The 23568-nt window shown below is 60.8% G+C and overlaps 1 protein-coding gene across 1 annotated transcript in view; it reads right to left on the bottom strand.

Moving 5' to 3' along the window:
* The window catches only part of COL5A1 (collagen type V alpha 1 chain), a 148679-nt gene that overhangs the window by 30677 nt on the left and 94434 nt on the right, over nucleotides 1-23568 (bottom strand). The window contains 15 exon segments of the mRNA XM_045563967.1: nucleotides 1194-1301; nucleotides 2269-2322; nucleotides 2431-2520; nucleotides 3919-4026; nucleotides 4862-4915; nucleotides 8177-8230; nucleotides 9251-9304; nucleotides 9757-9801; nucleotides 10756-10809; nucleotides 10939-10983; nucleotides 14612-14665; nucleotides 16943-16996; nucleotides 17811-17918; nucleotides 19251-19304; nucleotides 20188-20232. Of these exon segments, the coding sequence (XP_045419923.1) occupies nucleotides 1194-1301; nucleotides 2269-2322; nucleotides 2431-2520; nucleotides 3919-4026; nucleotides 4862-4915; nucleotides 8177-8230; nucleotides 9251-9304; nucleotides 9757-9801; nucleotides 10756-10809; nucleotides 10939-10983; nucleotides 14612-14665; nucleotides 16943-16996; nucleotides 17811-17918; nucleotides 19251-19304; nucleotides 20188-20232 (981 nt within the window).

Here is a 23568-nt window from a genome sequence, read left to right as displayed (position 1 = left end):
ACTCCGGCAAGGTTTCTGCTTAAATATTTACTCTTGAAACAATGAACTAAGCCGCGTCCCCTGACGCCGTGTGCACTCTGTCCACGTGCACTGAATGACGCCCAACAAGCTCTGGTTTTCTGGCTCGGAATCCAGCCGGATCCTGGGTCACCGCTGGAATGGTGAGATGCCGCGGAAACTGCCAGTAACATATTGGACAGATTCTCAGCGGTGCAGACGTTCCCAGCGTGGCTTCAGCGGGAGCTCTTGCCCGGGGAACACAGGCTGTTCTCTCCAGCCACGAGCCTCTGAGAGCGAAACACACGAGGCAAATCGCACCTTCCTAGCACAAACTCAGTTCGACACGCCTGTGTTGACATCTGCGGAATCCCCCAGAACTCAGGCTCGCCGGGCCTCCCGAGTAGAGAAGGAGAAGGGGGCTGAGCTGGCATTGGCCTCCGCGGCTCTCAGAATGCAGGGGCAGGTGGGAGGCCGTAGCGCCGTGGGGCCGGGAGAGCCGCTCCTGGACGCAGGGTGCTCTGCGGGCTCTCCAGGGAGGGGCTGGCGGGGGGCGCCTCGGCAGGGAGGGGGCTCATCCGCGATGCGGGTGGCTCTCAGACACACTCCTCCCTGCTCCTGAGGCTTCACAGAGCTGGCAGGACTCGGGGTTCACCAAGAGGTCGGCTTGTCGTGGGCACAGAGGACAAAGTCCTACTTCCCTTAGCCACCTCCCATCCTTCCTTGCTGGACACCTTTGCCCCACGGCTGCCCCTAGACCAACAAAGGGGAGTGACAGTTCCAAATGTCCATCTTTCTCATCAAAAGACCAGCCATGGGGCTTTGGGCCAGCAGGGAGGAGCGTTCCCACAGAGACAGCTGTGGCCCATCCACACACGTGGCACTCAGAGCAGGGACCAAGTCCAAATCCACAGGGGACAGACTGCCTCTGCCCCTCCTTCCGTAGCCACGTGCAGGTGCAGACAGGCCGAGCCCTGCCAGCATCGTGCCCCCGGGCACCCTCCAGCTCGGCCGACACTGGGGCTCCCCCCTGCAGACCCCAGTCAAGATGCCTCGGAACACACATCCCAGAAGGTGATCCCCAGTCCCCAGGGAAATACTCCTGGGGCTGTCACAGGGGCAAGGACAAGGCTGGATGGGAGGTCGACCCCAGCACTGCCCAGGGGAGGGCTCCACCGACCCAAGGCTGTACTTACGGGAGCCCCTTTCTCTCCAGCCGGCCCTGGAGGTCCCTGCGGCCCAGGTCTCCCCGGAATTCCGATGGGTCCGGCAGCACCGGCTGGACCTCTCTCCCCTGGAGAGCCCTGGGAGGGCCAAGAAAATGGTCTGTTTGAAAAGCTGTCGTAATCCCTGGACACGACTTCCTGAGGCACCACTCGCTCCCTCCAGAGCCCACAGTGGCTCCCTATGTCCTCTGTGTGCACAATCCACTGGTCCAGCAGTGGAGGCTGCGAGCCTTCAGGGCCCTCTTAGCTCTCTCTCGTATTCCAGGCTCACTCGCCCCCGCCCCGACAGCTGACAAGTCTTCCTCCCGGGCTTGCCTTCAGCGAGCCCCTCCTTAGAAGCCGGGGCCCCTCCCGCCTTCAGGACCTGCAGTGCAGAGCGCACTTGCCCAGAGGCAGCACTGCCCACGGCGGGCACCCGGCCTGATCTGGGGTCACATGGAGAGGCCACTGCTGTCCGGGAGGCCGGCCCTCCACCCGGCTTTATCAGAGGAGAGGCAGGAGTCCGTGGTGGTGCCACCTGGGGGGCAGGGGCAGCCCCCACGTGGCCCCCAAGTCCTCCAGATCACAGTTAATGGCTGGGGAACATGGAATCCTTAGGCCTCTCATAGCTAGCATCGTGAAGTAGGGAGGGGTCACCTAGTGTGATGGACAGCAAGCAAGAACCCCTCCACCGACAGGTCTGGGGGACGGGCCTCAAGCCCGCGAGGGGCAGCTCCCCCCTGGGCACCCTCAGGCCCAGCCCTGCTGGCCAGCGCAGACCTACAAGAGGCCTGTGGGCTCCACCTTGCTCCTCCTGGGAGAGCACTGGACAGGCCACCCAGGCCTCCCGTTGCCCGTATGATGTGCCCCTGGGCCCCTTCCTCATCCCGGCTGCCAGCTGGGGACACGCTGTCCGCACCCTCCCGAAGGGCAGCTTCCCCACCAGGTCCTCAGCAGGACGTATGGGGGGCCCGGGCAGCTGTATATGTTCTCGACTCCCAGGACCGCCCTGTGTGGCTGCAGGTGGGTTTCAAAGAAGAGGATGGGACAAAAGGCTTTGACTCACCGCAGGGCCGGGTGGGCCGGGAGGGCCTTCGCTGCCTTTCAGTCCAAGAGCTCCCTGCAAAGCACGATGACGTGGGTCAAAGGCAAGAGGGCAGAGACCCCCCCCCCCCCGACCAGGGCTGCACAGTGCCCATGTTTACCCCCCGCCTGCCCCCTCACTCACCACTGGGCCGGGAAGCCCCCGATCCCCAGGGAAGCCACGCAGTCCCGGGGGGCCGTCTTTCCCGGGGATGCCAGCAGGGCCTGGGTCACCCTGGAAACAGAGATTAGCTTTCACGGGAGCCAGGGACGCAGACCTCGCATCAGCCTCGCAGTGACACCTGGATCAGGGTCTGCTGGGAGCTAGGGCAGGACTTTCGTGCCAAGTCCACCTGGGATGTGGGCTGGACTGGGTCTTCCCCGGCCCCTTGGCATTAAATGAATTTCTGAGTCTTGACTGGACTCGCTGGCAGCCCACACGCTGGAGCCCACGCCTGGGCGCCACGCTCGCCCGGCTGGCTCTGTGTGCGGATCCAGCCACCCACCGGCCTCATCTGCCACTCGCCACCTGTGCTCCCTGGAGCTCCAGAGCCCTTGTCCCAAAGTCCCACAGGGCCACGATGGGCCGAGGGGCAGCTGAGGGTGACCTCTACCTCTCCCGTGCATCGGCGCTCCTCGGGGACTGTGCTCAGATAAAGGAATCCGCAGCTAAAAGCGCTAAAAGCACTGCCCTAAATGGCCTCATCACACGGGGGACTCGCTTCTAGCCTGAAAGCGCAGCTTCTGAGAGGAGGCACCACCGAGCCTGGGCCTTCCCCGAGGTACATTAAGCTTCGATATCTTCCAGCACTTTCTCTAGGGTCCAACGTGGGAGGACAGGGGTCGTCCCAAACCAGCGGGTCAAATGCCACTGCCTTCTTCCCGCTCAGAGCTTTCCTTGTGTCTAAGGTACACGCACACGAGCGCGTACACAAATACCCACGTGTGTACACACTCATTCTGGTACACACATGCACACGTGTGTGCGATGTTTTCTGTATTTCTTTATTTGCTTCGCTATTTTCACATTTATTCCTCTATGTAGTCATAGGAAAGGCCGGAGAGCCTGCATTTGCTGCACCTCTCACTGAGGAGCTGAAAAAGGAAGGGCTATTTGTACCCATGGTGACATGCAGGAAGCTCCAACCACCTACCTGGGGCCTCCCGCACCAGAGGGGGCACAGAAAGGGGACAGTTAGGGCTGACACTGACAGGGCCATAGAAACACATTAGCTACTCACTTTCATAGTTTATTTTTCAGCCTCTTATGGTGAGAGATTTTTTTAAAGGGTCATTTTCTACTAAATTTGCTGTGGGCACACGGAGTGTAAGAGCTTGTCACTGTTTCTGGGAGCCGGGCCGGCCGCAGGGGAAGAGCAGCCGGCAGAGGGGGAGGGTGGTTTGGACCCCCGGGCTGTCACACGCACCCACTGCTGTGCGGGCAGCTCCAATGCTCATGCAAATCAAGAGATAGAGAGGCGGACTTAGGGCTTTAGAGCAAACTGGCACAAAGCGCATCTGTTTGAGGAATTGCCCATTTATCAGAAAAGAACACGAGAAAACAGAGATACAGTCCCCAAAGTGATTCCTTAGGAAAAGCCCAGCCTTGATACAGAAGGTTCCAGAAACTTACCTTCGTCCCTTCTTTTCCAGCAAGGCCCGGGAGCCCCTGTTCACCCGGGGGGCCAGGGGGCCCAGGATGGCCACGCTCACCCATTGGGCCCGTTTCTCCTGTGGGACCCTGGGGGGAAATCAGCATCAGCCACCGAATGGCTTCAGGTGACTTGCAAGAGGGTGACCTTCTCTTCCCAAATCTCAGGACAGAGGGGAGGCAAAGGGCCCCTTGCAGGCCCCTGAACCGGCACATTCCTCTGGCAAAACCCAAAAGAACAAAGCAAGCCACCCCCACCTGGCCCCACGCCACGGCCTGGTTGGGCCCTCCCTCCCCCTGCCCGGCACCTTCCGAGAGGCACAGCAAGGCCATGGCTGAATTAGCCACAGGAGAGGCTGGCGGGGGAGCCGTACTGAGGTGGGAGCCGACGTGCCCTTCAGCTCTGGGACCGCAGCAGGTCCTATTTACTGCTACATTAGGGTTGACCTTTGCAAGAAGCAAGTCCACTGCTCCCCACTGTGTGTGGCCTGAGCCCTCAGTCCTGGCGCTGAGCCACTCCTGTCATTGACCTGCCAGCGGTTAGAGTCGCAGGCCCAGGGCCCTGGCAGGATGCAGTGGCAGGAGAGTTCGGCTGCCCCGGACGGACGCCCACAGCAAGGACAAGTGGACACAGCTGGGTCTGCGCTGGGGCCCCGCCCCTGAGCCTGGCCCACGAGCCTCAGGCAGGTGCCTGTGCTCGGCCTGCTGGGTCCTCGGTGCGTGTTTGTCACATGACTCGCTCTCCGCTCCCGGTACGGGTTCTGTGTGGGGCGAACCTCCTCGTGTTAACGAGCATTATGGGACCTAACATTCTGTCCCAGCACCTGCATCCCCAGAATCGTGGGGGGACTCACGGCTGAGCCACGACCCTCCCGTGTGGGTGGGTGGTGCAGAGGACCCGGGGTCCAGGGAGGCGGTATCTCACCTGAGGGCCAACCACGCCTGGGGGCCCCGGAGGGCCGGTCTTGCCTTGGAAGCCCTGCGGAGAGAGAGTCCACACTGAGACCGCTGGCAGGCCCACGCCGCCCCCACCCCTCCCACCCATCCCCAAATAGCGCACGTCCCCGACTTCTCCGAGAGGGCCCGTCCCGTCCCAGTTGTGACTCATTTCATGAAGCTAACGACGCCAGGCAGTCGGGCTCTCCAGCAGCTTCTCCGCCGCCATTTCTGTGCTACAATCATTCGTCTTTGCATGTCACTAAGGGTTCATTTTCTGAGCAGACAAGGCGCCGTTCCTAGACTTGGGAGCTACCTCTGGGCTGTTTCTCATTAGTGGCTTTGCGGGACTTGCCTGCTTTTGTCATTAAATGCCTCTGATGCACAACAGGTGACTTTGCCAGCATGTTCCTCTGCGTGGACTTGGAAGGGGCAGGAGCGAGGCCTTGCTGCCTTCGCACCAGCAGCCTGGCTGTGTTATTTTTAGCCGGATTCAACAGGAGTGTCTCCTCTCTGCACATTCTCGTGTGTGCAGCAATCCTGGCTTGGTTTGGGGTATCTGCTATGATTTCTAGGCTCTCTTTCAAAGGAGAAAGAGCGAGAACCTTAGGCAATGTGAGAGGAATTTCTGGGCACGTCTGTAGAGCACAGCAGGTGTCAAACGAGATGCCATCTGCAGGTGCCACCTGACACTTGCGGGGACATGCAGATGTTCTGCCTGGAGGCCTGAGAGGGAAGCTCCAGACTCTGGAGAAGGAAGCGGCTGGCTTTGCGGCCACAGCGAGGACTGGAATGTGAGCGAAGCCAGCCTCGGGGCCGCGGCCTCCCTGTGCTGACGGCTGTGTGCTAGGGCCTGAGATCCCACACTGCGCTGCTGAGCGCGGGAACCAGTGGCAGATTCAGCCTCTCTGCAGATTCTAGGAGGGCCGTTCCCTCTAAGCCCAGCTGAGCTGTGTACAACGGGCTAGAACGATCATTTTAATGCGGTATTCTCCGTAGCATGCACTTACAAGGTCAGAAACAAGGGGTGGTGGACAGGTTGGACTCCCGCTCAGTGGACCAGGGGAGGAGTGCCCTCGGGTAGGCAGCAGGCTCGGTTAAGTCTTGCACTTTCAGGGTTAACCACGGAAACGAGAAAGGCCTCCCCTCTGGCCCCCAGCCATCCACAGCTGCTGAGGATGGATCTGTCCTCAGCCGTTCGCGGAGAATAGGCTTTTGGGCCACATTTGCAAGAAGCAAGGGCCACTCGTGTTTTCATTCCCAAAAGAAAGAAAAAAATCAACACCCCAGGGAAGATCTTTCTGGAAGTGTTGCCTGGACTAGCCCATGGAGGAAACTTTATGTCCCAAGTCGGTCTCAGAGATGGGGGGTGTCCACCGACATGATCCCAGCGCCCCTGTGCCCAAGGAGGCAGCTTGGGGCGGCAGAAGGTAGCTGGACAGTCCACACCTAACTTGCCGAGCAAAGACAAGCAGCTTAATTATTTTACCAGCCTCTTCCCAGAGTACGTCAGAGGGAGAAAAGCACATAATATGCAAAACCTTCTATCTTGTCTCCTTGCCAAGGCGTTAGAGAAAAATATGCAAAGCTCAGAAGAAATGTTTTAATTTTTCTCCATAAACAAAAGAGCACAGTAATCCTCATTTATCAGCCAGCACCGCTACGCAGAACACCGGTGAAGGTATAATTAAAAGAGGTTTCATCGCAATGAACCAAAGACAGATAACGGGGATTTTTTGAGAAGCAGGTACCCAGAATATATTAAACATGGCATTCCAGAGCCCGTTTCACGAGACGGCCGACTTCTGCTGGGAGAGTGTTTTGTAGACTTTGGCCACTAAGAAACTGGCTGTGGGGACAAAGGGGCGACCCTGACACCCCCGTGTGCCTCCAACTCTCCTTGCGGAAATGCGTGCATCTGCGCACTTCATCCTTTCAACTGGATGAAGCAGGTGCAAACACAGGGGTGGGACCCAGCATGGTGACAAGAAAGTCACCCAGCACCACAAGTCCCCAGGTATTCAAAGCCTGGTGCCCCGAGGCTGCAAGTGCCACCAAGGGTACAGGTGCGCCAATGCCCTTTCCCAGGGCGTGCCTGCAGGGAACTGAGCTGGATGCCAACGGTGGACGGGGCCAGCAAAGGACCACATTTCTGCTAAATAGCTTTTCCCCCAGCTGAAAATGTTGGGGTCATTCAGTGTCTAGATGATGCAGCCCATAACGTGCATTTCTAAAGGCAAGGGCAAGGTGGAAGGTGAGCCTGTGATCACAAAGATGCTGATCATGTGCACGCACTGTCCCCAACGTTCTTGGGAGACACTTTTTCTGTGAACGGGGGTGGGGGGTGGTTTCAGGATGATTCCAGTGCGTTATGTTTATTGTGCAGTCAAACCTCTCTGCTAATGACCATCTGTATTTGCAGCCGTTCCCCAGCGCCAGCATCACCGCCTCAGCTCCTCCTCAGATTGGATGCCACCTAGATCCCTCGCATGTGCAGTTTACAGTAGGGTTTGCGCTCCCATGAGAATCCAATGCCACCGCTGATGTGACAGGAGGCGGGGCTTATGCAGAGATGTGAGCGAGGGGGAGCGGCTGTAAATGCAGACGAAGCTTTGTGTGCTCACCTCCTGCTGTGCCGCCGGTTCCTACAGGCCACAGACTGGTACCGGTCTGCAGCCCGGGGCTTGGGGACCACAGATGTGCACAGCCAAGTGCCCAGAAAAAGGCCAAATTCCAGCCGGACTGGGCACCTGTCTTCTATACTATAAAAGAGGAAGTTGAAGCGCCCAGTCCCCTGGACTGGAGCTGGAACGACCTGGATCAACGGGGCTGCACTAGCACAAGGCCCAGCATCAAACAACCGAATGACACAGCCCAAAACGAAGACCCTTTTCTGATTAAAACACATGTCATTCAAGCTAGGTCGCAGTCACCATCATTCTAGGGGGAGACAGAGGTTGGATGCACAAGGTTTTGGTCACCCATGATATTTAGTTTGTGTCTTGGTTTTAAATGTGACTCTGGCCAAAGTCTCCAAGACCAGCAAAAAGGTAGTACCTGCCTTCTGCACAGAGATGTCACAGGGCACCGCGTAGCCGTTCCGTACCAAGCTCTCCCTGCACGGCCTGACCCACGTTCACAGGAGACAGCCCGGCCCCTGAGAGCCTTCCCGAGACACCAGGCTCTCCCACGCCGAGGGTCCCCCTAGGCCACGCCGGGCAGTGGGGCTGTACCCATGTGCCGGCGTGTGGGAAACCAGCCAGCGAGGGTGGCAGCCCACGCACCCCGGCACCACGACACTCACCGTCTCGCCTCTCTGTCCAGGGTGTCCTGGGAGCCCGTCCTTGCCCGGGGGGCCCTGAAGAAAGAACCAAAGACGTTTCTCTCAGCTCTGAGAAGCGCCCACCTTGGGGATTTAGTGCCACACCCGGCAACCATTTCACTTCCACGGCTCCTGCCCTGGGAGCATCCTCTGAGAAAGGCAGTCACCCAACAGTCACAGTGACGGTGACGACCAAACTGGGCAGTAGGGAGCAGCCCGTCCCAGGTGCCATCGTAGCGTCTGCCCCACCCCACTGAGGGACGTGCTGTCACCCTCCTCGTCTCCCAGGGGAGAAACGGAGGCAGAAGGGCCAGTCGACTTCCCCGGTGCCCTGGGACCCACGTCTGTCTGGCTCCAAAGTCAAACTGCCCCCACCCACCGCCCTCCACGACCCGCTCGGCAACAAGCCCACCGGCAGGTGCTTTTTCTTTTTAGAGGCTCTTAGGGGAAACCCACTGGACCCGGTGTAAGTCGAATTGTGCCCCCAAAAGAAACGCTGAAGTCCTAACCCCAGAAACCGTGAACGTGACCTCGCTTGAAGCAGGGCCTTTGCCAGTGTAAGCGAGTCAAAAATAACGTCATACCGGATTAGGGTGGGCCCCAACCCAGCCACCAGTGTCCTCATAAAGAGAGGTTTGAAGACACAGAGAGACAGAGAGGAGAAGGCCCCACCAGGGTGACGTGTCCACAGGGTCACCGAGGATTGGCCGCAACCCCAGACTCCTGGGAGGCGACACTGACCCTGTCCGGAGCCACAGAAGGAACCAACCCCGACACCGTGATGGCAGACCTGTGGCCTCCGGAACTGCGAGACAGTCGTTTCTGTCTAGTGGAGGAAGGTGTCCACACGTGGCTGTCCCATGCAGAGGGCCATGGGCAGCCTCAGCCCAGGGGGGCCCCTCCTGCTGGCTCCGCCAGGGTCACCTCCTGCCTCCCTCTGCCCACCTGCCCGCCATGAGGAGCTCTGAGCTGCCCCGGGAAAGAGAAGCATGCCCAGGACATGCCGACACCCGCGGGGCCAACCGTGCCAGCCCAGCGAGGAAGTGTGCTACTTACAGGGGGGCCCTTTGGTCCAGGAAACCCCGTGGGTCCTTGGGGTCCGTTGGGTCCCTGGGGACAGAGAATGGCCAGTTTGAGGACAAAAGCCCTCCCTCCCCCCAGCAGCTCCCAGTGCCGTCTGCCCGCGTGGCCGCTGTCTGCGAGCAGGCATCACTTCCCACCGCCCCCAAGTCCTTCCTCCGCCATCCCAGGCCCGCCCTCGCCACAGAGAAATGGGGGGCCCAGTCGGGGTGCCGAGGGGGCCAGGCCACAGGACAATGCTGCAGGGCCCACCTCCTGTCATCCCAGCCACCTCCCAAACCCCAAGACCAGGGCCGGGGGTCGGCATCTCACGCCAACAGAAGAGTCCGCTCCCGGGGATCCACCCCCAGACTGCGGGAAAACCCTCTCCTCTGCAGGGTCTGGCTGCACCCCCTCCCCCAGCCCAGCCCGAAAGCCGTGCAGAGGGGCCAAGTGACACAGGCTGCCTCCTGGGAGACGTCCCCAAGGCTCACGATGCTTACCCGTTCACCGGGAGGGCCGGCCGGGCCATCACCTCCGGAGTTGCCCTTGGGAGGAAGGGAGAGAAAAGCTTCTTATCGTAATCAGTTGGATGAAAAGACTCCAGCCCGCGACTCACGGAAACCTCCGGGCCCAGCGCTGGCTGTGAGCACCTCCCAAGGTCGCCCTGGCCCTGGGTGAGGACAGAGTGCCCGTGCCCATCAGCCGCTCCCAGTACTGGCCCGTTCCCTGCCTGCAGCTCACAGCTGACCACAAGCGGACTCTAACGGGGATCTGATATTTCCAGAACAGTCTTCTGAGCCAGACAAAGGCTGTGCTCCAGCCAGGGGGCATGGCAAGAAGTCAGGCGAAGGCAGAGCACAGGGATCCACCGTGGCCCCACGGGACGGCAGCCGTGCCAGGTTCCCACAGGTGAGCGTCAGCTCCCCGGGGACGCGAGACCCACCCCAGGGCTCGTCGCAGAAGCACCTATGGGAGCCCCGGGTGCTGCGTTCTGGGGGGCCAGGGGCTGGGCCGAGGGAAAGGCTCCTTGGCTGGCATCCATGGGCGCCCGTCCTGGACCCCGGGGGACAGGCTGCTCGCTGGCACGCACAGGGCAGGCTCGGGGGGGCTCGGCGTGCCAGAAAGCCCTTTCTTTGGTTTCTGGTAAAGCTCTCTGTGCAGCTTTCAAACCGCTTTTCAAAAAAAGAAACAGGGACTCCCCACCAGACTGGCGAGGCCGCTTTCGGGCCCCGGCGCTGCCGCCTCTGAGGTGCCATCGTGAGCGGCCCGGTCCTGCTCCGCCCGCAGGGCCCGCGCCCATGAGCGTCACCCTCAGCTCCTCGATTCCATTGACCCGACTCATCTAGAGGCCGCTGAAGGGGACGAGCTCCCTAAGTACACCCCCAAAAAGTCTGGTTTTTCAATGAAAAAGGCCATGGATACCCCCAGGGTGCTCGATGTCCCAGGTGGCAGCACTGTGACCTCGGTCCCCGCCCACTACAGAGGAGACCAGGACATACCTTGGGGCCGGGCTTCCCAGTGATGCCCCGGGGGCCTCTCTCGCCCCTCGGACCCTGGACAGCCGGGAGAGAAGAGAGGTCAGCTCAAGTCCTGCAGACTCAGAGATGTCCCCGCTCCCCACACATGCGCCCGAAAACGTGCTCCCGGCTCCCACAGCGGCCCTCAAGACAACAGGACGTTACCGTTGGGCCTCGCTGCCCCCTCGGTCCGGGCTTCCCGGGGATCCCCTAGAATCAGAGAAGGGGCCGGTCAGTCACGCTCAGAATGCCTGGCACCGTGCGGTGGCAGCCCTTGCCCGGGTCACTTAGCGACTGAGTCCCAGCAAGGCCAGCAGGGACACAGGCCTTCCCAGCCCCCGCAGCAGCGTTATTTTAGCAGGAGCCTCACCAGGACAGTGATGCCCACCGCCCACCCCGCAGTCCCCTGAGAACCCAGTTCTACCCCTGCAGCCCGACAGGCCTTGCGACCAGCATCCGGGCTCCTCGCCTTAAAGCATCTCCCCACCCGTCCTCCGCCCTCCCTCTCTGTCTCCCCTCCTCGGCAGGAGGGAAATCATTATTGCAAGAAAAGAGAAGAAAGTCAACCCCTTTCATACATAATTTACTTTTGCTACAGTTAAGAATATTAGCCATTAAATTTTCAGCAGGCTCTGCACATGGGGAAACTTGCAATTTAATATATAAATCATGTATCTGAGAGTCACGTGCTTCTCCACTAGTAGAATTGAGACTCCTTTATCTGTTGTTGTTCTGCATTTTCCAAACCACAGAAAGCAAATGCGCTGCATTTATTTTTCTCCAAAGCGAAGACGCGATAGCTGGGAATGCAGTTTCCCCGCAGGGTGGGGGCAGGGAAGGTGCCTCCCAGCTCCTCGTCCTGAATCGTATCTGGCTGCTAACGAGAGAGCCGGGCGGATCCGTGTCACCAAAGGCCGCCTGATAAGTTTCCTCGCACCACGTTGCATTCATTTGCTGCCAGAATCAGAACCGCTTTCTGGAGTCTCCCATTTTGAAATGCATTTAATAAGGCCATTTATAATGATGAATTAATTATGTTGCTTTTTAACGACACACTCTGGTTCCACCGCTTCAATTATATGGCAATGTCCTTTGCCTTCAAATAAATATTTGCATGTGAAAGTTAACGAAACATCTGCCTTCTTCAGCGACAGACGTTTCTCCCTCGTGGACGCCCATGACCAGCCTGGCTACTCCCTGGCACCTATGGACAAGCCCCGGCTGCCGGGTCTGCTCACTCCCAGCCTCCGCCAAAATGAAACCCCTCAATCCTCAGCCGACACCACAGGACCGAACCGCGGCCCTGATCCTGCAGCACGAAGGCTCCCAGCTACGTCCACGCTAACTGTGCCCGGGCAGAGGCACCAGGGCCTTGGCGGGGGCAACACGGAGTCTCCGCCGCACATTCTGCCTGGGCCTCCCAGGCAGCGTCTTGCTCACCAGCTCTCTGGCCCAAGCCAAGGAGTTTCGCGTGCCGGTGACGGGCGCTGTGGAACAGACGTGCCCCTGTGTCTGCCTAGCAGCCTCCTAACACCTGCTTGTGCATGCCCATCCTCTTGTCCCCGCTGGGAAGGAACGCACAGTCCCAGCGATGGCCTTGCACACGCTCTCCACTCGAGCCGAGAAGCCAGACACGGGCTGGAGACGTCTTCAGGCGGCGGGTGGGTGGGTACGTCCAAGGGCTGGTCTTCCCCCTCCCCAGCAGGGCCCCGGCACATGACAAGGACGTCAGAAGTTCTCGCTGTCTGAGCGGATGAACCGCCTCTGTGCGAAACCCCGGGTTGTGAGGTGCAGACCCGAGGGCTAAAGGAGCCCGCCCACGACGGCAAAATCAGCCCAGCGGGCTCAGGACACGAGCCAGCGCCTGGAGGCTTCGGGGTGACCCGACGGGAGCCTTCAGCTGGTGAACAGAAGAGGACGGGCCGGCTCCTGCGGACGGCGGGAAGGGCCAGCTAACCCAGCGCACTGAGGGCGCCCCCCTCTCTCATTGCCCAACCTCGGCACAGGGCAACACGCTGCCCAGAAACCTGCCCCGTACGTCAGACGTCTGTCCACAGTGGCGACCCCCAGAAGGCTCCCAGGGCAACGGCTGTGCTCAGTCTCCCAAACACCGTGGGGAGGGTGCAGACGGCCGGGCTCCCGCCCTCCATGCCACGTGTGTACGAGGAGGTGGACGCCTCCTCCCTCCACCTGAGGGCTGTGCTGCGAGTTGTGCCACCCAGGGAGCGGCCAGGGCTGGACACCAGCCACCGCAGAGCAGCCGTGAGCAGCTTCCCTTGCGTCTGGGGCCTGGCAGGGGCCTGGCAGGTTTTGGCTTGAGTCGGGCTCTGTGTTTTGTCTGGTGACCCCAGCGCAGATGCCGGACAACAGCCAGGAGGGCCCTGGGGGTGCCCAGAGCATCTGTCCAAACCCTCGGCTCAGGGACCGGGAGGCTGAGGTGCCAGAGGGCAGAGTCCGGGGAGCAAGCGGAGTCTCTGGCTACTCCAGGTGACCTAAGGGGGCCTCGATCTCTAGTCCTACATGGTCCTCCACGGAAAGGGTTTGTGGTCAAACCACATTACCAGCTGCTGAAGGTCACGTCCCTCCCCCGGGGACACTCACTGCCGTGCAGTGGGAGAGGCCCCAGGTACGGAAGCCGTGCGCCTGGTCACCCCAGCAGTCCCCAGGCTTCCCAGAGGGCACCCACGAGTATTGCAGAGGACAGTCTCTCCCCAGAGACACTAGTCAGGCCATCTCGGGAAGGAAGAGTGACAGACAGATGGGTAGAGACAGACGGACAGGACGGACGGGTACATGAGTGGACGACAGCTAAACAGACATAGGCAGAGGAACAACAGAAGGGAGATGGGTAGACAGAGACACGGAGACAGATGTGACAGTCCCCTGGTCTGAGCTGTGCCCTCAGACAGTCCCTGTTGGCCTGTTGTGTGACTCTGGCAGAACACGTTTGCTGTCAAGGTCCTGGCTGTCTCCACGTCCCTGTCCCTGTCTGTAAGGGAGCGCAGGGCCTCTGCCTTCAATGTGACCTTCACCGGGAGCCCCGAGCCTGAGGTGGCCCTGCAGCCCCGAAACTCCACCTGTGGCAGAACAACAGGGGGCCCAGCAGGATGGGGGACGGGCCCCAGGCTCGGGTTGGGGGCGCTGCAGCCTGTGAGAGCCGCTGTCCTTTGGGTGCAGGTCCTGCCCGCACCCGCTCTGTGCATGTCTGCTCAGCACGCCACACTCCTGTGGGCACGGCCGAGGGGGCCGCCGTGCTCCTGTCTTCTCGCCTGGCCACGCTCAGGCACCGTGACCTTGTTGAGGAGCGTCCTGGGCAGCTCCTGCGTGCAGGCCTGCGCAGCAGGGACGCCTAAGCGGGGAGGACACAGCTGCCCAGCGTGCCTCGCTCGGGGAGAACAAAGGGTGACCAAATGTGTGGCAAAGGCGGGGGTTCGTGGCAGTGGCAGCTCGCCAACGGGGAAGGACTGAATCGGGACATTCAGAGACAGAAAAGAAAACTCCTTTTCTCTTTGCTTTTAAAAATAGCTTAGAGGAAAAGTCCACTTGGGTAGAAAGGGAGGAATCCGGTTTCCACTAATGGCCCAGCAGAGCTTTCCGGGTCGCGGCACTTAGCAGAGAGCTCTACCTCTCCGCACTCTCCCTCCCTGGCCTCCGCCCGCCTGTCGCATCACGGCCAGCCCAGAGCCCGGAGCATGTGGCCTGCGCCTAGCGCCGAAGGTCCCATGCTCACGGCTGGCAGCAAAACGGTGACACACAAGCAGGTCACTGATTGGAGAACCAGCTACCAAGCACCAAGGTCCCGAGCAAGCCACCCGCGCAGCGGCCAGACTGTCCTTACCCTGCCGCCCTTCTCTCCGTTGGCACCAGGAAATCCAGGGAATCCAATGGAGCCCTGAAAGAGAGTCGGGGCAGAGGTATGAACGTGGGGCCGGACGATGGGTCACGTGGCCTGTGCCACCTGGGGGAGGAGTCTGCTACAGCGCACGGCCTCTGACCCCGGTGCCACCCGCCCACCTGCCTGACACCCACCCACCACACCCCCCCTCCCACCCGCTCACCCACCCTCCCGTCCACTCACCCACCCATCTATCCACCCACCCGCTCGCCCACCCTCCCGTCCACTCACCCACCCATCTATCTGCCCACCCGCTTGCCCACCCTCCCGTCCACTCACCCACCCATCTATCTGCCCACCCACTCGCCCACCCTCCCGTCCACTCACCCACCCATCTATCTGCCCACCCGCTCGCCCACCCTCCCGTCCACTCACCCACCCATCTATCCGCCCACCCACTTGCCCACCCTCCCGTCCACTCACCCACCCATCTATCCACCCACCCGCTCGCCCACCCTCCCGTCCACTTACCCACCCATCTATCCGCCCACCCGCTCGCCCACCCTCCCGTCCACTCGCCCACCCATCTATCCGCCCACCCACTCGCCCGCCCGACACCCACCCACCCATCTACTCCGTAAGTAACTTGCTGAGCGTTTTGCAGACTTCATTCACATCCAAAACCCCAAACGGAGTCTCAGCCTCCCTCCCCCACACCGTGTCTGTGAAACGCTGGCAGGTGTTTCGGGGGAAAAGGGGACGGACGCTACTAAGATTAACTGGAGAGAAGACGTGAGTCTCACATTGTGACACTTTGTTTGCTGTGCCTTGCTGCCACGTTTTGCTGTCTTCCCACAATACCGCTAAAGACGGCACGTTGGCTTGCAGAGCCAGAAACGAATGCAAATTCATGCCTCGATTATGGCATCTAACAGCTATTTAGTTCTAGAAATCTAGGTGCACAGACAAAAGGTGAACTTAAGGACTTGGATCTGGCAAAGACGGAAACACTTCCCACGTGGAGGAAGAGGTGCAGAGAGACCCTGTCTGAGGCCCGCCCGCCTGCCCACCACGCCGGCGCTGGTTACAGCCCTCGGCAGCCCTCTGCCCTCTGCGGGGCTTCGAATCCTAAAATCCTGACCTGAACTCGTGCCTGTAGCCATTAAGAGCTCCCAGATTTCCAAACCCCGTGCTTCTCACAGGGGACTGAGCTCAGCCAGCCACACGCACGCCCTCCTGCCACCCCGGGCAGGACACTGGACGGAGGAAAGCCCCACGCAGGGGACCCAGAGCTCAGGTCAGGACTTGGGTTGCGTGTGCCAGCCCAGCACTACCTCCGGACCTGCCCGAGGACACGCCTACAGTTTCCAAGTCCTGCCCCTTTCCAAAAAGCTGCCTAAACTTGACCGGCACCCTCCCATCTGTCTCAAACGTTTCCAATTCTCTCCTCGCCTCTCCCAAAGGGACATGTATTTGTGGAGAAAAAATGTGCCCATCAGCTCCTCTTCACCCACGTCTGGGTGACAGTGCCGTGGTCAACAGCTACGTCACAGCCACGTGGAACGCGCCGCTGTTGGACACTAAACAAAATCCCCGGTCTGCAGCACACTGCCCCTCTGCACATGGCATGCATGTCCACATGCGAGCGTGGACATCAGTGCTCCACAAGAAGGGCGGGAGGGCGTCTCCCCAACCTGTGTGGAAATGCCCGCAGGCCCCAGCCCACGGCCACCCGCCTGCGTGCACAGGGCCTCGGGTGAGGCCGAGGGGCTCCGGCTAAAAGGAGGCGTCCGAGGGCACCAACGCGGATCTGAGCGACAGTCCCTCGCTTCTGCTGTTAATCACGTCTCTAGTGCAGGCAGCTGGTTATTTTTTAAGGAAGAACCATGAATAATAAAATGCGGGATTTGAAAAAAAAAACGTTTTCAATGATTTCCAAAGCCTTGAGGAGCTGTTTCACTTAAACCTGAACATGATTCCACACAAGAAAGGTTTCCTTTTCCTTTCATGCTCTATTATGAGCAAACAGCCCTCAAATCGCCCCAGTGGGCAGAGCCGAGAGGGGCTATTGCGGGAGTTCGGGGTGTGGACGAAGGCCCCCAGCCGGGCAGCAGGTGCAGAGGGCCCCAGGGCTGTGCCGCCGGCCCACGCAGGCCCTGGCCCCAAGCACCTCCTTGCAACTGGGCAGATTAACCCGCAGGCACTTGAGAGGCACCGAGTGTCACCTCCCCCCATCACCCGAGCCACGCGGGGAGGACGGACGAGCAGGTGCAGGGTGGGCAGTGGAGCATCCCCACGGCGTCTGCTGGGACACCTCACACGGTCACAAGTTACCTTGGGCCCCTGTCTTCCTGGGTAGCCGGGTAACCCCGGGACGCCGAGCTTTCCCTGCGGAGGAGGAAGAGCGGCATTAACGGAGGGCACCGTGTTCCATGGATCGTTCGCTCTGAGCACAGGCAAAGCCCAGTGCTCTGGCAGGGGCTGGCGGTGCCTAAGGCCAGAGGATGCGCATCACAGAGAGCCCCTGCCTGTCCCCTGGGACGGAGTCACCAAGCCCCAAGGGAGTAAGGGGCACGGATCGGGGGCTGAGAAGCACAGGCCCGAGAGGAGGCTGATGCCACTGTGGAAGCAGATGTGCTGGAGGCCGATGCCCTGAAGAAGAGCGTCTCTCCCTGGGGGAAGTGTCCTCGCCCTTCGGCATGCGTCCCAGCCCTGGGGCAGGCCAGGCGGGAAGTGTGTGCCACTCCAAGTGCTCGTTCCTGCCAGGACTGAGGGGGGCAGGACGAGAGTGGGCAGCTGCTGGCCCCGGGCAGCCTCTGGCAGCTGGAAATGGCAGGCCAGAGACGCCAGGCTGCCATGCCTTGAGGCCATCGTGGCAGACACTATTATTGGCCCCAGTGTGGAGGTGGGAACTCAACAAGGACAGGGGGCCAAGTGTGGGCAGCAGGCCGCAGACCTCCAAGCTTTGTGACCACCTGGAGGAAGGAACTCCTCCAACAGAGGGCTAATAGGGCCCCACTCAGGACCAGAAAGGCACGGTCCATCCACACATATTCCCTGGAGGGAGGGCCAGGGGCCTGGGGTGGACAGGCAGGAGCCTGGCCAGCAATCACCCCCACGCCTGGGGAAGGAAGGGCCCGGATAATGCATTTGGGGGGCACAGATCCCTCCAGGGCAGTGTCCAGCATCCGGCATCACGAACCTTCTCCCCAGGGGGCCCCAGAGTACCAGGATCGCCATTGGGACCTCCACGACCTTTGGGGCCTTCAGGGCCATCTTCTCCCCTAGGACCAGGTGGGCCGATCTCCCCCTGCAAGTCAGAAAAGAGGAGGTGAGAGAGACCCTCACAGTGACCCCCACCACCATTCTGAGAGTGAGGGGACAGGTCACAGGCGCCGTGGTCAGAGCCACCGGGCCAGCTCGGCCTCACAGTGAGGCCACTGAGCCACTCCTCACGACCCGGCAACACGAGCCCACCGGGCAGCAGACTGCAGGGCTCTGCCGTGCGGCCCTGGCACGAGGCTTCCTGCTATTTATTTTCTCAAGGCTTCACACACTCCTACTTCCCAATTACCTTGTCTAAATTGAGTGCCTCTTGGCTAAAATAACTTTGGTTAACAATAGTGGCTCTGAATTGCTACTTCTCCAAATAGAGCAGGATGACTGGGAGCCGCTCTGTTCTTCTGAAAGCCCAGGAGGTCTACAAACGGACCATGGCCCTGCTTCCGGCAGTGCCTGGGCGTGACAGGCACTCAGAGACGGAAGGGCTGGAATTCTGCCTGGTCCAACTTCCCCAAGTTACAGATGGGGGCTCCGGGGCTGGCCCGGGCCAACAGCACGCCGGGGCTGCGCCCACCCGGATGCAGGGGCACCGGATTCCTCCTGCCGGGGCTCCTGCTCCCCCTGGGGGCATCAGGGAAACCCCCAGTTGTCCACACCAGCAGCCGGCCTGCCCCGGCAGCCCTGCCCGGAAACTTGCTCCCGTGCCATTTGTGCCACCTTCTCTCTGCCTTATGAACACACAGCCCGCGGCGTTCTGCAGGTGCCAGCCATGTGAGCAAAGCCCAGCCCCTGCGAGCCCCCGTGGGATCTGTCTGGAGCAGAGATAAATTATTCACTAAAAAAACAAGCCAGGTTGCTGTGGCTTCTCCTGGTACCCAGTATGAGATCACGGAACACAGGGACGGCCTGGGGCCCTAATGAGTCCACAAAGCCCTGTCTGGGGACCAAGCTGCTGGCCCTGTGGCCTGGGCAGACTGCTGTGCCCCTGGGCGTACTGGGTCGTTTCCATAACCTCGCTCCTTTGTCTCCCAGGCACCTCCCCTCGTCTTCTGAGTCAGGCAAATTGCTCCGCAACCCACAGTGTCAGCCAGAAGACAATTGACTCCCCCCTGACCCACCTGTGCAGGACACAGGGCAGAGGAGCCAGGTGGCCACAGTCATCCCAGGCCCCAAGCGGGGAGGAGGTGAGAGCCAGGCCCCCGGGCTCCAGGCCACCCGCCCTTCCATCCCACAGTCTCTGCAGACGTGTCGCCTCCATTCTGAGAGCTGTCCTGTGGCTCCAAAAGCCCCCAGCCCCTCCCGCAGGGCCCCCAGCCCACCTACTTTTCCCCAGCCCAAGTCCCAAACCCGGCGTCCTCACCCGGTCTCCCTTGATGCCCATGTCTCCTTTAAAGCCAGGAAAGCCGTCTTCACCCTGCACGAGGGATGAGAGAAGGCCTCAGTCTAGACACAAGAACCCCCCTCCCGCACTCCCCTTGCCGAGCGACACTCGGCACCCCCAGCATCCTCGGGCTGCAGCATGTGCACCGGGCAGGGTGGACTTGGGTGCCTGTCCCTTGTGAGTAGCTCCTCTTAACCCTTCGCACTCCCAGACACAAAGCTCTGCGGTGCTGGCTGGCTCAGTGCCCGGCAGCTGGGGGGCAGCAGCCCTGGTCTTGGGGGGCCCAGTTTGATGCTGAGCCTTCCGCGTGGCGGTGCCTCAGAGCCCGGCTGCCTGAGCCCTGGGCACCATTTCTCAGAGCAGCTCTGTCCTGTCCGCTGGGCGCTGCGGGCCCTGACGGATGACGGGTGACACTGGAGGAGGCAGCTGGGCAGAAATGTCTCCCAGACTGAGCTGCTGGCCCTGCTGCCACGGCGGATACGCGCAGGGACAGGCTCTACGAGGGACAGCTTCTCCCAGACACGGCCCCGGGGAAGGGAGCAGCCTGCCTTTGACATGGAGCGGGGCTGTCGATGCTGTGTGTGAACTTGGGGGTTCACAAGTGAGGCCGTCCAAGGTCAGTGGCCTGCTGTCCACTCGGGTCCCAGGTCTGGACTCCCCAACCCAGGACGCCCGAGTGAAACCCCTGTGCCTGTCCCACAGGGCAGGGCCGGCACCCGGGGGAGGGGCCTTGCTCGGGCCTTTCTCTCCTGATTCAGGGGCCACATCTTGGTCCAGGAAGAGCGAAAGGACAGGATCTGGGGACACAGATCTGTGTCCCCTCCGTACACAGAGGTGGCATCCACCTCGGCTGGCTCTAGGCAGCACGGTGGCACAAGGAATCAGCTGTGGCCGGGCTGGGCCGGGGAACACTCACCTTCTCACCCTTCGTGCCTTTCAGGCCACGGATGCCGTCCGCCCCCTGTGCGGGCAAGGGAAGGAAGGAGAGAGCAGTTACGGGCCGGAGCCTCCAGCGAGCGCCCACAGCACAGCTCTGAGCCCCGAGCACGGAGACAGGCTCAGCTCTCCGTGGCAGAGAGACGAGCCCACCCCGCACCCCTCGGACAAGCGTCCTAGCACACGTCCCCAGTCGAAGGAGGAAGGTCTCCTGTCCTCACAGGGACCGCGCAAGGCCCAGCGGAGGCCCAGCGCGTCCTCGATTCCTGGGCTGACCTCCACGGACGTCTCCCTTCTACGCAAGAGGCCCAAACCCACCCAGCCCTTCCGAGGGCCCACAGCTCACAGCCAACACCCCCGTCTCGGCCCCCCCCCTCCCCGTTTCCCACGCTAACGTCTCAGAGGTTTGGGGAACAAGTGGGACGAGGTGTCTACGTCAGGCCAACTTGTCCATGTCCCAGCCCCTGCTCTATGGCCTCTGACAATGTCCCAGATGTCTTCGTGCCTCAGTTTCCTCATTTGGGAAGTAGCAATGATGACAATCCTTACCTCGTTACTGCTGCTGGGAGGGGCACACCTGCAAGGCCTGCGGGACAGCGCCAGGCACGCAGCAGGTGTGCGATAACAGCAGCTATGTGCCATCTGGTTATTGTAATTCAGTATTGTCATTAATGTGTGACATGTTATAATATCATCAATTAATGATAACAACACTCATTATGGTTGTACTCAGTTGAGGACACCCCATCTCATCTCCCTGCTAAACAGGAATCTTAAGGGCAGGCCCAGGCCACTTCCCCGACTCTCTCACTGTGCCGAGAGCCTCGGCCGGTGGAGGTAAAATCCATGGAAGGGAATTACGCAGCCACGTCCTGGCTATTAATTCCTTTCGCCCTCCCAGCAGGGCGGCCTGGAGCTACAGAGACTGAGCGCTGAGTCCGGTGGCAACCTCGGCCACCTGCCCACGGGGCGCCACAGACAGCCAGGCTGCAGGACCCGGGGCTGCCGGCTGCCCTCTGTGGCCAGCGCTTCCCACGGGCTTTGCAGTTCCAGCCTTTCCCTGGGTCCCGGGCAGGGCGGGGTCTGGGAAGAGCCGGACAGGAGGGCTGGACACCGAGGTGCTCTGCAGAGCTGCGGTGGGGCAGGGGCTGCACGGCCTCGCCCGCCCCGGAGAAACAGCAGATGCGACTCCAGGAGCACCATGAGCCCCGCAGTTACCCCGAAACCCCATTCCCCAGGGCCTGGCGCATCAGGAGACGTGAGAGGGCTCGGCCAGGCGCACACACACTCGGCTGTGGACAGTGACGCCGTCTCCATGCCCAGGCCATTACGGCTAACGGAGAGGCCCCTGGCGCAGGGCAGAGGCAGCAGGAGGGTGGGGGCCGGAGGAAGCTGGGCAGCTCAGAGTGGCTCTCGCTCGTTCCGCCCGACACTAGACACACTAACGTGGACGGAAGCTACGGTGCCTGGCTCGGCCCCGGGGACAGCTGGGAACAGCTGCAGAAACAGCGCGGGCCAGGCAGGGAGGCCGGCACCAAGCGAGCTCCACCATGCTTGTGTCCCCCTGAGCCTCTGACGGGATGCAGAGTTCAAAACGGAGAAGAAGCAGACACAGGGGGGCGGATCGTGGGTGTGCGTGTCGGGCCGAGGCAGCCGGCCGGGTGGGAGCTGCCCACAGCAGCCCCTGCCCATGGCAGGTGCCAAAACATCAGTGGGCCCAAAGCACCATGGCAGCAAGCAGGGACTCAGCTTAGCCCACTGCCCCTAGGCCCGCAGTCTCCAGGCACTTTCTGTTTTGATTCTGAGCAGGGTGGCTTCTTCCAAAGTCGACCTGGCCAGAAGCCCCCAAGGGCACAGAGAACAGGCGGGGCTGCCGGGCAGACAGGGGCAGGGGACATGCAGGGCCCACCTGCTGTCTCAGCGCATCCAGGTTCCCTGCAGAGCAGGGTTTCAGAATAGCACTAGAGCCACACGCAGGAGGACGTGTTAGGAGAGGAGGTATTTTCTTTTTTAGGGCAGTTTTGAATTCTCTCCACACTTGTTAAGTAAGATAGCAATTTTAGATTCCACTTGCTTGCTCTGAAGCTCACATGAAAACCGCAGGTGTGGCTGAGAATACAGAGAGGCTTCAACCAACATGGGGACCCGGGTTTAACCCGTTCAGTGACGTTTGCTCCTAGAGTCAGGCACTGTCTGGCTCTAGCTCCCTCCCTCGTGCAGGTCCAGGGATGGGTTTGTGTGGCTGGTGCTTCCTTCCAGCAGTGCTGAATGCCCCGGCACGGCGTGGGGGCGTCTGGTGCCCACTCTCCTCCCTCTGGCTGAGTGGGCTGGGGGACACCACCCCCGCCCTGCCCATCCTTATGAAAACGAGACCAGACAAGCACTAAGACGCCTCCCAGGCCTGAGTGTGGCCATGTTATGACCCACATCAGAGCAACGGGACCAACCAGATGAGAACAGGGCTTCTCAGCTGCAGAGCCGCTGACGTTTGGGTCAGGGAGTTCCTCGTTGTGGGGGATGTTGCCTGCATTACAGGGGTTCAGCAGCACCCTGGCTTCTGCCCATTGGGTGACAGGGGCCCTCCCCAGTCACACAGGAACCGGCTCCCGTTGAGGCCGGCTGGGCTGGGGCATCCCTTACCGCGCTGGTGGGCCACTGTGGGGACGGGGAGAAGCAGTCACAGAATGGCAGGGGCAGACGAGGAGACGGCCCAGAGAGTGGCAGGGCTTTGCCCCAGGCCTGGGTGTGATTTACAGTTGGGGTCTTCTGGCAGCCCACCCCGCAGCCGTGTGCTACCTGAGCGGTGGATGTGACTTTGCTGGCAGCTAAGCCCACACACATGGCCCTTCAGAAGGACAGGACAGAAGGAAACCCTGAGGAAAGTCAAAGGCCAGTGAAATCAAAGGAACACAAAGCCGCTATGGTCTGAGCATCTGTGTCCTCCAAAATCCATATGGTGAGCCCTAATAACCAGTGCAGCGGTATTGAGAGGTGGCCTTTGGGAGGTGCCTGGGTCATGCGGGTGGAGCCGTAGTGAACAGAATTGGAGCCGTATGTGAGGCCAGGTGCTGCCCCTTCCGCCACGAGGACACGGGCGTGGCCTAGGAACCGCGGAGCTGCCCCGCCAGACACGGAGTGAGTCTGCCGGTGCCTTGGACCTCCCGGCCTCTAGAACGGTACGAGCTAACCTTCTGTTGTCCATCAGCTACCAGTTTGTGGTATTTTTGTGATGACAGCTTGAACAAAGACAAAATCCTTTCTCAGCGGGAAGGTGGGGCTTTGGTGGAAAATGACTAGATCTCTCTCACCAGGACTGTCTCTAACGGTGACCACGCGGCCAGCCCATGGCCACCATCGCGCC

This window comes from Lemur catta, chromosome 10, assembly GCF_020740605.2.
Source record: "Lemur catta isolate mLemCat1 chromosome 10, mLemCat1.pri, whole genome shotgun sequence".
In the NCBI taxonomy this organism is placed as follows: Eukaryota; Metazoa; Chordata; class Mammalia; order Primates; family Lemuridae; genus Lemur; species Lemur catta.
The sequence above is the reverse complement of the archived record's forward strand: the minus strand, read 5'-3'. Positions and strand labels throughout refer to the sequence as shown.